Consider the following 16,102-nt stretch of genomic DNA (forward strand, 5'->3'; position numbering starts at 1 on the left):
GGTTGCCCACATATTACCCATTGCAAAACATTCTCTAACACCAGTCCTGTATTTCTCTATGCAGGACGGCAGCATCAAATCTGGAGATAAACTCCTGGCTGTGGAGGATAAGCCAGTGATGGGCTACACTGTGGACAGGGTAAGAGCTGCCTCTGCAGCCATTTTAGACCCACACCCTATTCCAGGGTTAATGTATATTAGATGATTATCTTGCTGAGTGTTAGTTAAGTAATAAGGCCTGAGGAGGTGTGGTATATGGCCAATATACCACGGATAAGTGCCTGGACGCAGCCCTTGGCCGTGGTATATGGACCATATAGCACAAACCCCCGAGGTACCTTATTGCTATTATGAACTGGTTGCCAACGTAATTAGAGCAGTAAAAATAAATGTTTTGTCATACCCGTGGTATACTGTCTGATATACCATGGTTGTCAGACAATCAGCATTCATGGCTCCAACCACCCGGTATACAGTGGGGCAAAAAGGTATTTAGTCAGCCACCAATTGTGCAAGCCCCCCCCCTTAAAAAGATGAGAGAGGCCTGTAATTTTCATCATAGGTACACTTCAACTATGACAGACAAAATTAGAAAAGAAATCCAGAAAATCACATTGTAGGATTTTTTATGAATTTATTTGCAAGTTATGGTGGAAAATAAGTATTTTGTCAATAACAAAAGTTTATCTCAATACTTTGTTATATACCCTTTGTTGGCAAGGACAGAGGTCAAACGTTTTCTGTATGTCTTCACAAGGTTTTCACACACTGTTGCTGGTATTTTGGCTCATTCCTCCATGCAGATCTCCTCTAGAGCAGTGATGTTTTGGGGCTGTTGCTGGGCAACTCCCCCCAAAGATTTTCTATGGGGTTGAGATCTGGAGACTGGCTAGGCCACTCCAGGACCTTGAAATGCTTCTTAAGAAGCCACTCCTTCGTTGCCCGGGCGGTGTGTTTGGGATCATTGTCATGCTGAAAGACCCAGCCACGTTTCATCTTCAATGCCCTTGCTGATGGAAGGAGGTTTTCACTCAAAATCTCACAATACATTGCCCCATTCATTCTTTCCTTTACACGGATCAGTCGTCCTGGTCCCTTTGCAGAAAAACAGCCCCAAAGCATGATGTTTCCACCCCCATGCTTCACAGTAGGTATGGTGTTCTTTGGATGCAACTCAGCATTCTTTGTCCTCCAAACACGACGAGTTGAGTTTTTACCAAAAAGTTCTATTTTGGTTTCATCTGACCATATGACATTCTCCCAATCTTCTTCTTGATCATCCAAATGCTCTCTAGCTAACTTCAGACGGGCCTGGGCATGTACTGGCTTAAGCAGGGGGACACGTCTGGCACTGCAGGATTTGAGTCCCTGGCGGCGTAGTGTGTTACTGATGGTAGGCTTTGTTTCTTTGGTCCCAGCTCTCTGCAGGTCATTAACTAGGTCCCCCCGTGTGGTTCTGGGATTTTTGCTCACCGTTCTCCCACAGTTGATTTCTTCAAAACAAGCTGCTTACCTATTGCAGATTCAGTCTTCCCAGCCTGGTGCAGGTCTACAATTTTGTTTCTGGTGTCCTTTGACAGCTCTTTGGTCTTGGCCATAGTGGAGTTTGGAGTGTGACTGTTTGAGGTTGTGGACAGGTGTCTTTTATACTGATAACAAGTTCAAATAGGTGCCATTAGTACAGGTAACGAGTGGAGGACAGAGGAGCCTCTTAAAGAAGAAGTTACAGGTCTGTTTGTTTGTAGGTGACCAAATACTTATTTTCCAGCATAATTTGCAAATAAATTCATTAAAAATCCTACAATGTGATTTTCTGGATTTTTTTTCTCATTTTGTCTGTCATAGTTGAAGTGTACCTATGATGAAAATTACAGGCCTCTCTCATCTTTTTAAGAGGGAGAACTTGCACAATTAAATACTTTTTTGCCCCACTGTATAATTTAATGTAGAATTCAATGGCTATTAGTTCATTTTTACAATTTTCATAATAGCAAGCTAGGACTGATGATTTGATTAGCTAAACTAGCAAGTCTGTTTGTTTGGTTACCACGGCAACATGCTAGCTACTTCAGTGAATGTTGAACAAATTAACACATTTCAAATGTGGTCAATTATAGCCTTGGTATAAAAGGGATAATCAACTCGGGGCTCTATGCATTCTCTGAAATATAATGCAACTCCGTGAAAGGTCAGTTCCACTCCGCTGGCGCGTCGTCGAACACACCTTTCACGTCGTTCATTATTTTCCATAGAACGCATAGCCCTTCGTTTATTATCCCGTACATAGACCATCTGTTGGGGACTACACTCTTAGAAAAAAAGTGTTCCAAAATGGTTCTTCGGCTGTCCCCATAGGATAACCCTATTGGGTTCTAAAGTAGAACCTTCTGTGAAAAGGGTTATACTTGGAGCCCAAAGGGGTTCTACCTGGAACCAAAATGGGTTCTCCAAAGGGTTCTACTATGGGGACAGCTGAATAATGCTTTTAGGTTCTAGATAGCACTTTTTTTTCTATTCATGTTTTTTTCCTACATTTCAGGTCCACTCTTTACTGAAGAAGGCCAAAAGCTCAGTGAAATTGACTATCTGCACAGACAAGTCATCGCCCCTTCTCCCTCACTGTACCGGTCAGGCAACCAGCCTAGCCAGCATTCATAGAATCTCCATGGCTACCCTGGGCCAGTCTGAGTCAGAGCCAATCAGGAGTAAGTAAACCGCTTGTCATGTGTTGTCAGGAGGAAATGTGATAGATCATAAGCAAATGGGTTTATTAAGCATAAACAACCTAACTGAGGATGTTTTACACTTAAATATTGGAGCTAGTTATAACACAAAATCTGAAAGAAGTATGATTCAATCAGTTAGATAGAGCAGAGTTATATGCTTATAGGGCAAGTGCCCCCAACTTCAATACCAATCACTTGGTATAGAAATCACGTCTGTGATTGTTAGTCAATACTGTTTCTGTTGATTTACATAATGGAGAATAAACCAGATACAGTATTAAAAATATATAATATTCAATCACTCAAATGTATTAGTAAAGCCCTTTTTACATCAATAGTTATCACAAAGTGCTTATACACAAACCCAGCCAAAACTCCAAAGAGCAATATTACCTAAATATACCTTATACAGTAGATTTCAGTAAATTATGTGCTAAAATGTTGTTTTTTAATTTTAAAAAAAAAGGTTTTTGGTTTGTATTTATGGGGTATTGTGTGTAGATTGATGGGGGGGGGACGATTTAATAGAATAAGGCTGTAACATAACAAAATGTGAAAAAAGTGAAGGGGTCTGAATACTTTCTGAATGCACTGTATACCTTGTCAACAGTGTCGGAAGAGATTTTAGTCTGACTTCAGCCTGGCATCGAATGGCTTTAGCCAATATTTTTGTCATTGGGGTATATTGAATGGCATGCCAATAATAATCAGAGGAGTTGGCTAAAAGCACACACAGATCTGGGACCAGGCTAGAATTAATATATTTATTTGATCCTTTCATCTCAATTTCCCACTCTCTCTCATCAGGCTCTAGCCGCTCATCTACCCCTGGCACTCTGGCTTCCTCTGACCCTGTGACCTGTCCCATCATCCCCGGCTGTGAGACCACCATAGACATCTCCAAGGGCCGCACAGGTCTGGGCCTCAGCATCGTGGGGGGCTGTGACACTCTACTGGTAGGCCAAAGACCACGACCAAGGAACTTTTCATCAAAGCAGCTCTGTGATGACTGTGGATATGACTGTGGGCTTTTGAAGTGTCCACTCGTGTTATAGAATAATATCTGAACTTGTATTTCTGAGTAATCTATGACAGAACGGTTGTTGGATCTCAATTATCAGACTGCAAATTCACAGATACTGACAAAGAATATGGGTTAGTTTTACAAAGTTTTACATATATAGTTTTAAATCAGAATTTACAATGTGTTTTTGTCCAATTCTATATTTTATAAAAATACATAAGATACAATTAGTCCCAAGTTCAGCCACTAACATTAGGAGAAGACCCACTACTACTTAAATAATGACACAAAGTTGAAAGTTTGGTTCCTGTGCTATTAGAGCTGCTAGTAGTATCCCGGGCGGAAATAGCTGTGGAGGCAGTGGAATGGCAAAGGAATATAGGAAGTGATGCAGTCTGTCACACACACACACACACACACACACCGCTGCTCCCCTCCATTCTGTTTGCTCAGCCAGGCCTGAGGAATAGCCATTTGTCTAGCCTCAGCCACAGGAGACAATATCCAGGCCTGGAATGTGACCATTGACCTGAGAATGACCCACCTCCCACATACACAGACTCCAGCTAATGCCAACCTGTTCCACTCAGCCTCTCATGTATTCCTGAACTCCTTTGCCTTGTCATTATATTATCTTCATTTCTCTCTCTCTCTATCTGACAACGTCTCTCAATTTAATCTTCGTTCATCCCTCCTCCCTCTGTCTTCTATTTCTCCTTCCCTCCAACCACACACACCTCTCCGATTTCGTCACTTGTTTCTTCGCCTCTCTCATACTCTTCTTTCTTTTGCTTCTCTTTCTCCAGGGGACCATCATCATTCACGAGGTCTATGAGGACGGAGCTGCCTCCAAGGATGGGAGACTTTGGGCAGGGGACCAGATCCTGGAGGTATTGGAACGTGTTCATCATTTAGGATCAGACCCCCCCCGCTGTAATCTCATTATGATATAAATGGCTAAACAGATCCTAGATCAGCACTCCTACTCTGAGACTATTTGGCCAGGCCCGTACATCTTCAGCAATCCCGTGTGATGGACAATATCAGATAGGAGAACCCAATCCTAACTTGAGATAAAGGCACATATTTCACTCTCTGGTATAATATTGTGTTGCAATACGTACGTGAATCTTAAGAATCTAAGGATTTGGTTCATAGTCTAAAGAAAAACTTTGCAATTTCACTTGAATCATATATAACATCTAAAATTGACCAGTCAGCATGTATAGATGGCATGATATATAGAATGACATCTTAAAAGCCAGCTTAACTCTCTGACAGCCACCCCTTTGCCCTTTGCTTTGTTATGGAGACTAGGGGTGTGACTGGGGCAGTTAGTCATGGTAGCTCAGTCAACCTCTTTCAACGCACGCAAACACACACACACCCTTATGACTTAATTACCCCCCCCCCTCTCGGTAATTCACTTTGGGCCACCAGCCAAGCCGTAGTATTCATACTGCTCATAATAGGGTCAGGGGGAAAAGTGAAAGAGTGGCCACCCATTCTGTGGTTCAAGCAGAACCAATGTCATTAGTGACCCATTTCAGTCTGCTATGGGAAAATGGCTATGCTATCGCTAATGGGGCTATTTCCCCTTGATATGGACCCTTAGAATAGGTTGCGGTTCTCAGCTCTAAGCTAAGTACCTTATGGTGTTATTACCAGACAAGGTTTTCAAAATGTATAGACCTACCCTCATGCTAGCTGTTGACTGTGTATGTCACGCTATTCACATCCTTCACCAATATTCGTGTTTGTCAATGTGTTTCAGTCTACAGTGTTTATATACATAGGAACAATATCAAATGCTATTGATTGTACTCTTGCTGCAACATTTTTAAATTGACAAATCTGTTTTTCTCTCTCTCTCTCGCAATCTCTCGCTCTCTCTCTTTCTCTTGCAATCTCTCTCGCTCTGGAGTTCAGGTGATATAAAGCAAAGCTCATAGCTACATGATTCTCATTTTCTAAACTCTGTTGAACAGCGGTCGACCTTAGCTAGGCCTTGGATGGTTGACGTGTGATTTATTTTCTCCTCTCTCTCTCTCTCTCTATATATATATATATATATATATCTCGCTCTCTCTCTATATATATATATATATATATATATATATCCCTTCCTCTTTCATCCCCTCCCTCCCTCCCTCCCTCCACAGGTGAATGGCATTGACCTGCGCGTCGCCACTCATGATGAAGCTATCAACGTGCTGCGCCAGACCCCTCAGCGGGTGCGTCTCAGTGTTTACAGGGACGAGGCTCAGTACAAGGAGGAGGACCTGTGGGATGCCTTCACCGTGGAGCTGAACAAGAAGCCCGGCCAGGGCCTGGGCCTCAGTATCGTGGGGAGAAGGTACTAGAACCTATACGTCTTCTAGGGACGTTTGACTGAAAACATTTATGGGATTTCCTGAAATGTACCCCGCAAAAAGGAGGTCTTAAAATGTGCACCGCTAACAAGGATGTCCTAAAATGTACATCGTAAATAATGGATGTCCTAAAATGGATGTCTCTCTAAGGATGTTGGAGATAAGCTTTCTTTTACTAGGATGGAGGGCCCCTCAAGTATTTAGGATGTCGAATCATTACACAACCCATCAGAGATTTACTAATCCCCTATTAGACTCACTAGAGCTGTGTGTGTGTGTCTGTGTGCGTGTGCGTGTCCACAGGTTGTTAAGCAGCAGGGTTCAATGTGTTTGACCTTTCCTAACTCAGTGATTGACATCGGTCAGTGAATTGACTAGTTGCTCGAAAACCATATTAGGCATTTCAAGATTTAAATGTGTTTTTCATTCAGCATATGGATCGAAAAAGGAAACATTCTCCAACCGGTACCGAATATAAGAGTCATAACTGGAACGGGTATCGGAACAGAACAAATTCCCAAAGATACCCAGCCCTTGCCCTAGTAGATAGACAAGCCTTTGGACCCTGCTTTACTTTAACCTACAGATCCTGAACCGCCATGCCTCTTCCTGGGGTAAAACAAAATGGATGTCAACCAACTACAGCAGGTGGCGATAGATAGATAGATAAATAGATAGATTTGATCTTGTATCTATCTAACCCTAACTACAAAATGCTCACACACAAATGACAGACACATTCACAGAGACACCAAGCACTCACACTAACATAACATAAACCCTGGTTCACTCGAATGATGATGTTTCTATCCCCAACAGGAACGACACAGGGGTGTTTGTGTCCGACATAGTGAAAGGGGGCGTGGTGGAGAGTGACGGGAGGCTGATGCAGGGAGACCAGATCCTGTCCGTCAACAAGGAGGACGTCAGAAATGCCACCCAGGAGTTAGTGGCCGAGCTGCTGAAGGTGAGCCTATATAGAAACCATGGGAAGTCCCATCTGGGTCAAATTAAGCCTGGTCCCAGATCTATTTTTGCCATCTTGCTAGATACATATACATTACCACAGGGTTTGGCTATAAAGCACAAACAGATCTGGGGCCAGGCTTGGTTCAATGTGTTTGTTGTTAAAGTGTGTTGTTTTGGCTCTTTTCCCATCGGTTGGTGTAGAATACGTCACTAGCATCTGTTATTTTAATGGTTTGTTTAGGTAAGAAACATTTTATGTGTTTACATGTTTGTGTTTACAGTGTGGTGTGGGACCCATAGTAATGGAGGTGGGCAGATTTAAAGCCGGGCCCTTCCACTCTGAGAGGAGGTTCTCACAGAACAGTCAGGTAAGCTGCCATTTTGTTTTCTGGACCTTAATTATATGCTGGGGACTGTTTAGGGGGCAACATTACAGCATGTTCAGATAGAAATGCATCTAACAGATATGACCCATGTAGAATAGGGACACCCTGTCAGCTCTATTCATTGAAATTCTATCTGAAACTCTGATGATTTCAGCTCACTGAATACACCCCAGTTCTTCTCCTGCCTCTATGTCATATTGCTAGTTCCAAAATGAAAAGAAGGAAATAAACTTATGCCACTCATTTTAAGTTTCTCTTCCCTTGTATTTGGGTAGATGAGTGAAACAGGCAAGGTGACCCCTCACTCTCTGTCAGCCTCCTCTGGAAGCCTCCAAGTGGACTGTGACAGCTTACAACACACAAATCAGGAGTGTAAGACATTTTCAGTTAACGTGTAGTGGATTGGAAAACTGAAGCTGGCTTGATTCATTTAAGCTGTTTACTGTTGTTGTTTGCACAGCACTGGACCACCAGGAGATCAGAAGTGTTGAATTCACTAAGGTCAGTGTTCTTTAATAATATTCATCATTATTTGGAGAAAAAAAAAAACGTTTTTAGCTTGTCCTTGTATTAAGATAGATGCAACATACGGATTGTACTGGTTTTTCACTACTGTTCCTATAAGTGTTTTATTTGTCTTTAGGGGGGTAACTTACTACACCTTGTGGTTATAGGGATTTTGAAGTACTTTGTGTAATTGGTTGTCTTTCCTCATAGGGCCCCACTGATTCCTTGGGCATCAGTATTGCGGGTGGGGTGGGCAGTCCCCTGGGTGATGTGCCCATCTTCATCGCCATGATAAACCCTACTAGCCTTGTTGTCCAGACACACAAACTCAAGGTGGGTTGGTACAGCAGCAGCTGTAGGGTCCTGTTAATAAGGATCTCTACAGATCGGTGTCCCACCCACGGGACAGTTGAGCTAATGTGCGCTAATGCGATTAGCATGAGGTTGTAAGTAACAAGAACATTTCCAAGGACATAGACATATCTGATATTGGCAGAAATCTTAAATTCTTGTTAATCTATTGTTACGCGGAGTGGAAGAGGGGAACCCAAGAGCAGACTCAGACGAGGAGACTGGGGTGAAGTAACCAAGGTATTTATTGAAACACAGGGGGGAGATGGAGTGCAGGTCGGGGTTGCTGGAAACCAGGTGCGGAGGCTGAGGCTGGAGCGAGAGGGGTTGAGACAGGGTAAGCAGGTCCGGAGGGGAATCCAAGGGAGTAGTAGAGTGGGGAATCCAGGACAGAGTAGCAGGATGACGAGACATTGGACTGGAGACAGGGACCAGAGTCAGAGCGGGCGGAACTGTAGCGGAGAGAAAAACAGGCAAGGAAAACAGGCACAACAGGATCTGAATAGTATCCAAACGGCTCGACCAGTAGACTGACTGAGCAGAGATTATGATCTGGCAGTGTGGAATTGGCATGGCTGAGTATTTGTAGACGTCTTGATTATGTAACAGGTTGCAGCTGGTGGGGATCAGCTCTGACTCCAGCACACCTGTCTCCGCCCACACAATCCCACACAAACAGAGAGAGAGAGAAAAGAGGGAGAGAGTACTGGGGGAGTGGCGGCAGGTCAAGGAGACACAGGATGAGCAGTAGAGTGCGTTGCAGGAGCAGATGTGACATCTAACTGCACTGTCCAATTTACAGTAGCTATTACAGTGAAATAATACCATGCTATTGTTTGAGGAGAGTGCACAGTTATGAACTTGAATAGTTATTAATATTCCAATTAGGCACATTTGGGCAGTCTTGAACAAAATGTTGAACAGAAATAAAATGGTTCATTGAATCAAGTTTAAAAATGTTGCTAATACACTGCTACCATCTAGTGGACAAATCTAAATTGTGCCTGGGCTGGAATAATACATGATGGCCTTTCTCACCAACACGGTTGGTGTTTTCTTTGTATTATCTTTTACCAGATCTAATGTGTTACATTCTCCTACATTAATTTCACATTTCCACAAACTTCAAAGTGTTTCCTTTCGAATAGTATCAAGAACATGCATATCCTTGCTTCAGGTCCTGAGCTACAGGCAGTTAGATTTGGGCATGTCATTTTAGGAGAAAATTGGCAAAAAAGGGACGGATCCTTAAGAGTTAAACAGGACAGGGCTATGTAGGCTATGTTGTTGGTTGGGTTCTAGAACCCTCTTAGAAAGTCAGACTCCGCAGATCACATGGAATCAGGAGCTTCAACGTGTCGACATGTTGGTCATACAAATTCCCCAAAGCTACAAATGCAAACACAAAAACATCAGTATTAAGTCAACTTCTAGAATATTTACAACTAAGTGTATTACCCCTTCACTTGTGGCTGGTTCACTTGGGGCGGTGGGCTATTCAGATTTGAGATTTGTGTGTGTAACTGTGACTTTTTTCATAACTCGTTCAGTGACGTCAATGTGGGATGTGGGTGAAAATTCTATCTCAAGTCTAAATACTCCCCTTAGTCAGTTTCAAGTCATCACGTAGGTTGGTCCCATTAGGCTCATTAGGGCCTTTACAGCTGAAAGCGATGGCCTATGGCCTCCTGCAGGACAGACAAACTAACCATTGTAGCCCCCACATACAGACTGGCAGCAGACAATACTAAAGCAGTAAGCCATCTGGGACCATATATCTATCTCTACCCATAAAATGTAACATAATAGAGGGCCTGTGTGGATGTCTTGAATAGAATATCTATGTTGGTATCCCGTCAAAAGCCCACTCAGACCCAGACAGTCCTTGCTAAGAAGCTGTTTTTTGTTTCCTTTTTACACTTTAATGGAAAACAATCACATTGGTATCCCTTCAGGGTGAACTAAAACAGGCAAGACACAAAGCAGAGGTTTTGATACATATGGTTCGCTTGCGTTAGATATGATCTAAATTAATGTTATCAGTTGTTATCTCATTGTATCATAACTAAGTCAGTATTACTTTCATTACCAGAATCTATTGTTTTATGATGCCTGGCTGAAAGCCGACTGATTAGGGGTAATGCATCTCTAGTCTCAATCAGCACAGACCACTATCTCCTTTCTGCTAACCCCTTCCAACAAGTGGCATACAATACAATGCCCGTCTTAGTTTACGCCTACAAGGGCCTAGGAGGTAGGAGTTAGGGGTCGATTTAGTATTCTGTCTCTAACCCAAATATATCGTTATTACAAACATCGTGTCCAAGGGGTTAACACAGGCTATGACCTTACTACTTCTAATATTTGAAATCAAAGAAAAAATTATTTAATCTTTATTTAACTAGGCAAGTCAGTTAATGTCACGTTCGTCATAAGGATCGGACCAAGGCACAGCGTGATATGTGTACAGTCTCTTTTTAATGAATGAACAAAAACGACCGACCGACCGACCGACCGACCGACCGACCGACCGACCGACCGACCGACCGACCCGAAACGCTATACAAACTAGTGCTGACAGGCAACTAAACATAGTCAAGATCCCACAACTAACAATGGCGAAAATGGCTACCTAAATATGATCCCCAATCAGAGACAACGATAAACAGCTGTCTCTGATTGGGAACCATATCAGGCCAACATAGACTTACAAAAACAAAACCTAGACATACAACAACTAGAGTACCCACCATAGTGACACCCTGATCTAACCAAAATACACTGCTCAAAAAAATAAAGGGAACACTTAAACAACACAATGTAACTCCAAGTCAATCACACTTCTGTGAAATCAAACTGTCCACTTAGCAAGCAAAAACTGATTCACAACAAATTTCACATACTGTTGTGCAAATGGAATAGACAACAGGTGGAAATTATAGGCAATTAGCAAGACACCCCCAATAAAGGAGTGGTTCTGCAGGTGGTGACCACAGACCACTTCTCAGTTCCTATGCTTCCTGGCTGATGTTTTGGTCACTTTTGAATGCTGGCGGTGCTTTCACTCTAGTGGTAGCATGAGACGGAGTCTACAACCCACTCAAGTGGCTCAGGTAGTGCAGCTCATCCAGGATGACACATCAATGCGAGCTATGGCAAGAAGGTTTGCTATGTCTGTCAGCGTAGTGTCCAGAGCATAGAGGCGCTACCAGGAGACAGGCCAGTACATCAGGAGACGTGCAGGAGGGCAACAACCCAGCAGTAGGACCGCTACCTCCGCCTTTGTGCAAGGAGGAGCAGGAGGAGCACTGACAGAGCCCTACAAAATGACCTCCAGCAGGCCACAAATGTGCATGTGTCTGCTCAAACGGTCAGAAACAGACTCCATGAGGGTGGTATGAGGGCCCGACGTCCACAGGTGGGGGTTGTGCTTACAGCCCAACACCGTGCAGGACGTTTGGCATTTGCCAGAGAACACCAAGATTGGCAAATTCGCCACTGGCGCCCTGTGCTCTTCACAGATGAAAGCAGGATCACACTGAGCACATGTGACAGACGTGACAGAGTCTGGAGACGCCGTGGAGAACGTTCTGCTGCCTGCAACATCCTCCAGCATGACCGGTTTGGCGGTGGGTCAGTCATGGTGTGGGGTGGCATTTCTTTGGGGGGCCGCACAACCCTCCATGTGCTCGCCAGAGGTAGCCTGACTGCCTTTAGGTGCCGGGATGAGATCCTCAGACCCCCTCAGACCCCTTGTGAGACCATATGCTGGTGCAGTTGGCCCTGGGTTCCTCCTAATGCAAGACAATGCTAGACCTCATGTGGCTGGAGTGTGTCAGCAGTTCCTGCAAGAGGAAGGCATTGATGCTATGGACTGGCCCGCCCGTTCCCCAGACCTGAATCCAATTGAGCACATTTGGGACATCATGTCTCACTCCATCCACCAACTCCACGTTGCACCACAGACTGTCCAGGAGTTGGCGGATGATTTAGTCCAGGTCTGGGAGGAGATCCCTCAGGAGACCATCCGCCACCTCATCAGGAGCATGCCCAGGTGTTGTAGGGAGGTCATACAGGCACGTGGAGGCCACACACACTACTGAGCCTCATTTTGACTTGTTTTAAGGACATTACATCAAAGTTGGATCAGCCTGTAGTGTGGTTTTCCACTTTAATTTTGAGTGTGACTCCAAATCCAGACCTCCATGGGTTGATAAATTTGATTTCCATTGATAATTGTTGTGTGATTTTGTTGTCAGCACATTCAACTATGTAAAGAAAAAAGTATTTAATAAGAATATTTCATTCATTCAGATCTAGGATGTGTTATTTTAGTGTTCCCTTTATTTTTTTGAGCAGTGTATATAGAAAAACGCCCTGACCTTAGATATCTCTGTTTTTGGTTAGGTCAGGGGGTGACTAGGGTGGCTACTCTAGTTTTTGTATGTCTAAGGCTTTTGTATGTCTATGTTGGCCTGATATGGTTCCCAATCAGAGACAGCTGTTTATCGTTCGGGGCGGCAGGGTAGCCTAGTGGTTAGAGCGTTGGACTAGTAACTGGAAGTTTGCAAGTTCAAATCCCCGAGCTGACAAGGTACAAATCTGTCGTTCTGCCCCTGAACAGGCAGTTAACCCACTGTTCCTAGGCCGTCATTGAAAATAAGAGTTTGTTCTTAACTGACTTGCCTAGTTAAATAAAGGTAAAATTGGGGATCATATTTAGGTAGCTGTTTTCCTCATTTGTGTTGTGGGATCTTGTCTCTGTTTAGTTGTCTTAGCGCAGATCAGTAGCGTCATGGTTCGGTTTGTTGTTTTGTTAGGTGAGTTTCAGCTTATTAAAATTATGTGGAACTCTACTCACGCTGCGCCTTGGTCTCACTCATACAGCGATCGTGACAGTTAAGAACAAATGGTTATTTATAATGACGGCCTAATATTATGTGTTTTTACTTTGATTATTTCTCTATTGTCTTTCTCTCTGCATTGTGGGTAAGAGTTCGTAAGTAAGCTTTTCCTTGTTAGTCCACAATGTTTGCCGACGCATGTGACTGATACATTTTGATTTGAACCTCGTGACTTATTTGACCTCCAGATCGGTGACATTATCGTCAGTATCTGTGGGACTGCTACTGAGGGTATGAGCCATAGCCAGGCCGTCACCCTGCTGAAGAACGCCACCGGCACCGTCGGGCTTCAGGTCAGTGAAATACCTCTTGTTCAGTCATTCTCCCAACTACAGTAAGCTTATACTGGTCTTTTAGCGACAATGCCCACTTCATCAATGATAACTGTGTATTATCTGTAGCTTGTCTGTCTGTTCGATGTGGTTGCTGTCATTCATGTCATGTTGTCTGCAAATGTTGATTAATGTTGTCTTTATCTCAGCGTTACTAAAATGCGAGACAAATTCCTGTAAAAGGCCAATAACTGAGCTGATGAACTGAACGATTAAACACCCAAATGACCTTTTCACGTATCAATCATCTTGCAACCACAAAACCCAACAGGTGGTAGCAGGGAGTGATACCACAGTGACCGGCCCCTTTCATGAGCAGACCGCTACCGGACTCTCAGTCTCAGGTCTTACTGCTACTAGCATCTTCCACGATGACCTGGGGTACGCACACGCACACACACACACACACACACACACACACACACACACACACACACACACACCTGTCGTTTCTGTGAAACCCGTACAAAAGCTAGATAAACATCAATAGAAGCGAACTAGCAGAGGAGGCGCTATAGGAGGACGGGCTCATTGTATTGACTGGAATGGAATGAGCCCTTCCTCCTATAGCTCCTCCCACCAGCCTCCTCATATCTAGATATCTAATGACAACATTTCTGTACGTCCTACAGACCTCCTCAATATAAGACTATCACACTGGACAGAGGCCCAGACGGACTGGGCTTCAGCATCGTTGGTGGCTTCGGGAGCCCACACGGAGACCTGCCCATTTATGTGAAAACCGTGTTCGGAAAGGTTGGGGAAATCTCCTCTTTTTGCTAAACATACTTTATAATTAACTAAAGCAGGTCAGTATTCTGACCTGAGATCTGCAGGGGATTTGCTTGTGCATATCTGACGTTAGAATACCTCCCATTAAAACTAAAGGTAAACAGCTTCATAATGCTAAATTTGTATATTTCTTACAAGCTCATTTCAACATTCTTGAAACGTGATTTGAAGATTGATGAAATCTATTCCTTTTGAATTGACAGTTAAAAAGGTTGTAATTGAAAGTGTGGGTGTGTTTTCTCCAGGGGGCAGCATCAGAGGACGGGCATCTGAAGCGAGGGGATCAGATTATGGCTGTTAACGAACAGAGTCTGGAGGGGGTCACCCACGAGGATGCCGTGGGCATCCTGAAGAGGACCAAAGGAACAATCACCCTGACTGTGCTTTCCTAGATGCACACATAGACAAAGAATCATACCTCGAGGTAGACACACACATACACACCTAAAGAAATATATACTGTACAAGTATACTGAAATGTGAACACACTACCATATGTTCCTAAGCGCTAACCTTGTTTTGTAGCAAGAAACACTGTGATCAATATTATTTGAAGCTACTGCGGGTAGACTGACGTATTCACTGGACACTGTGGCTCAGATCATCTATACTCTAGTTTTCTGTGCTCGGACATGGACTGTAGTGTTATGATATTTAGGGTTAATAACCCTTGAAAAAATTTCTATAGAATGAGGGCCATTATTTAAGGCTTATGCTACTGTAAACTGCTGTCCGTCCACTTCTATATTGAAGTCACTGTGGATCTAGCGAAGAGACAGAGCAAGTCTAGACTCTTTGAATAACATTTCAGTCATTTTTGAGTAAGGTTTTATCTGTGATGCAAAGCACCTTTTCAGAAGGGACATGGTCTGAAATCTTTGGTTTCTTGGTCAGAAGTTATACAGACCAAGTCTACGTGTGTGTGTACGTGGTCACAGTCAGGGAAAGGAGAGTGTGTGTGTATGAGACATTCACTGCTGCTAATGCATATGATGATGTGAAGCCTTGTTTTACACTATTTTAACGTTCAATTATTAATCGTTTTTTTTCTGTCATGACCGTACTTTGTCATAATATGATAGAAGGTGAAACCAGCCAACTTCTATGGTCTATCTCAGTGGTCTCCAACCCTGGTCCTGGAGAGCTACTGGGTATGCAGGCTTTTGCTCCAACCTAGCACTTGCACAGCTGTTTCACATAATCAACCGTTGACATTCTTCAATATGGACCACGATTAGCCTAATCAAGTGTGTTAGTGTTGGGTAGGAGTTGGAGCTCCCTATCTATCTCAAACATTAGCTGGATACCCCATGTTCTAGTTTCACAATAATGGATCCCCTATTCAACATGACGTCAGTCACACTCTTGTCACCCACCGTACATGTGTACTTAGTATTTCCAGCACAGTATTGAGTTGTTCACAGGCTGAATTAATAAAAATTACCTTCAAACCCCAGTTATTGATTGATTTCATGTGTTCTAGTTGGGTAAAGTCAGTCCATAGGCTCTTCAGTTGTGTGGCTAACTGGTTTCTTAACAGTTGATGTGAATTCTATTGAGACTTGGTAATGTGCCAGCTGGGGGTTATTATTGGAGGCCCATGGCATGACACAAGACCCTCACATCTGACTAATATATCATATTTTTTCATGTTTATTTATTTTGAGGATGTGCGGAGCAACTGTGGATTATATATCTGATGTCTTAATCATGGGTATGGCCAGATAATAATATATTTA

At 43.3% G+C, this 16,102-nt stretch overlaps 1 protein-coding gene across 5 annotated transcripts in view; it reads left to right on the plus strand.

Annotated features, from left to right (window-relative positions):
• LOC115133547 (multiple PDZ domain protein-like) overlaps positions 1–15,819 on the plus strand; it is a 70,366-nt gene extending 54,547 nt beyond the window's left edge. For all 5 annotated transcript variants that reach the window (XM_029666861.2, XM_029666863.2, XM_029666862.2 and 2 more), the window contains 14 exons: positions 65–139; positions 2,540–2,705; positions 3,534–3,682; positions 4,557–4,640; positions 5,913–6,106; positions 6,942–7,089; positions 7,373–7,459; positions 7,753–7,849; positions 7,938–7,978; positions 8,195–8,317; positions 13,428–13,532; positions 13,843–13,952; positions 14,204–14,327; positions 14,609–15,819. In XM_029666861.2, coding sequence (XP_029522721.2) covers positions 65–139; positions 2,540–2,705; positions 3,534–3,682; positions 4,557–4,640; positions 5,913–6,106; positions 6,942–7,089; positions 7,373–7,459; positions 7,753–7,849; positions 7,938–7,978; positions 8,195–8,317; positions 13,428–13,532; positions 13,843–13,952; positions 14,204–14,327; positions 14,609–14,755 — 1,650 coding nt within the window. In that variant the 3' untranslated portion in view covers positions 14,756–15,819. The remainder of the gene's footprint in view (positions 1–64; positions 140–2,539; positions 2,706–3,533; positions 3,683–4,556; positions 4,641–5,912; positions 6,107–6,941; positions 7,090–7,372; positions 7,460–7,752; positions 7,850–7,937; positions 7,979–8,194; positions 8,318–13,427; positions 13,533–13,842; positions 13,953–14,203; positions 14,328–14,608) is intronic.
• Positions 15,820–16,102: the final 283 nt, after the last annotated feature.

This window comes from Oncorhynchus nerka, linkage group LG8 (assembly GCF_034236695.1).
Source record: "Oncorhynchus nerka isolate Pitt River linkage group LG8, Oner_Uvic_2.0, whole genome shotgun sequence".
NCBI classification, from domain to species: Eukaryota; Metazoa; Chordata; class Actinopteri; order Salmoniformes; family Salmonidae; genus Oncorhynchus; species Oncorhynchus nerka.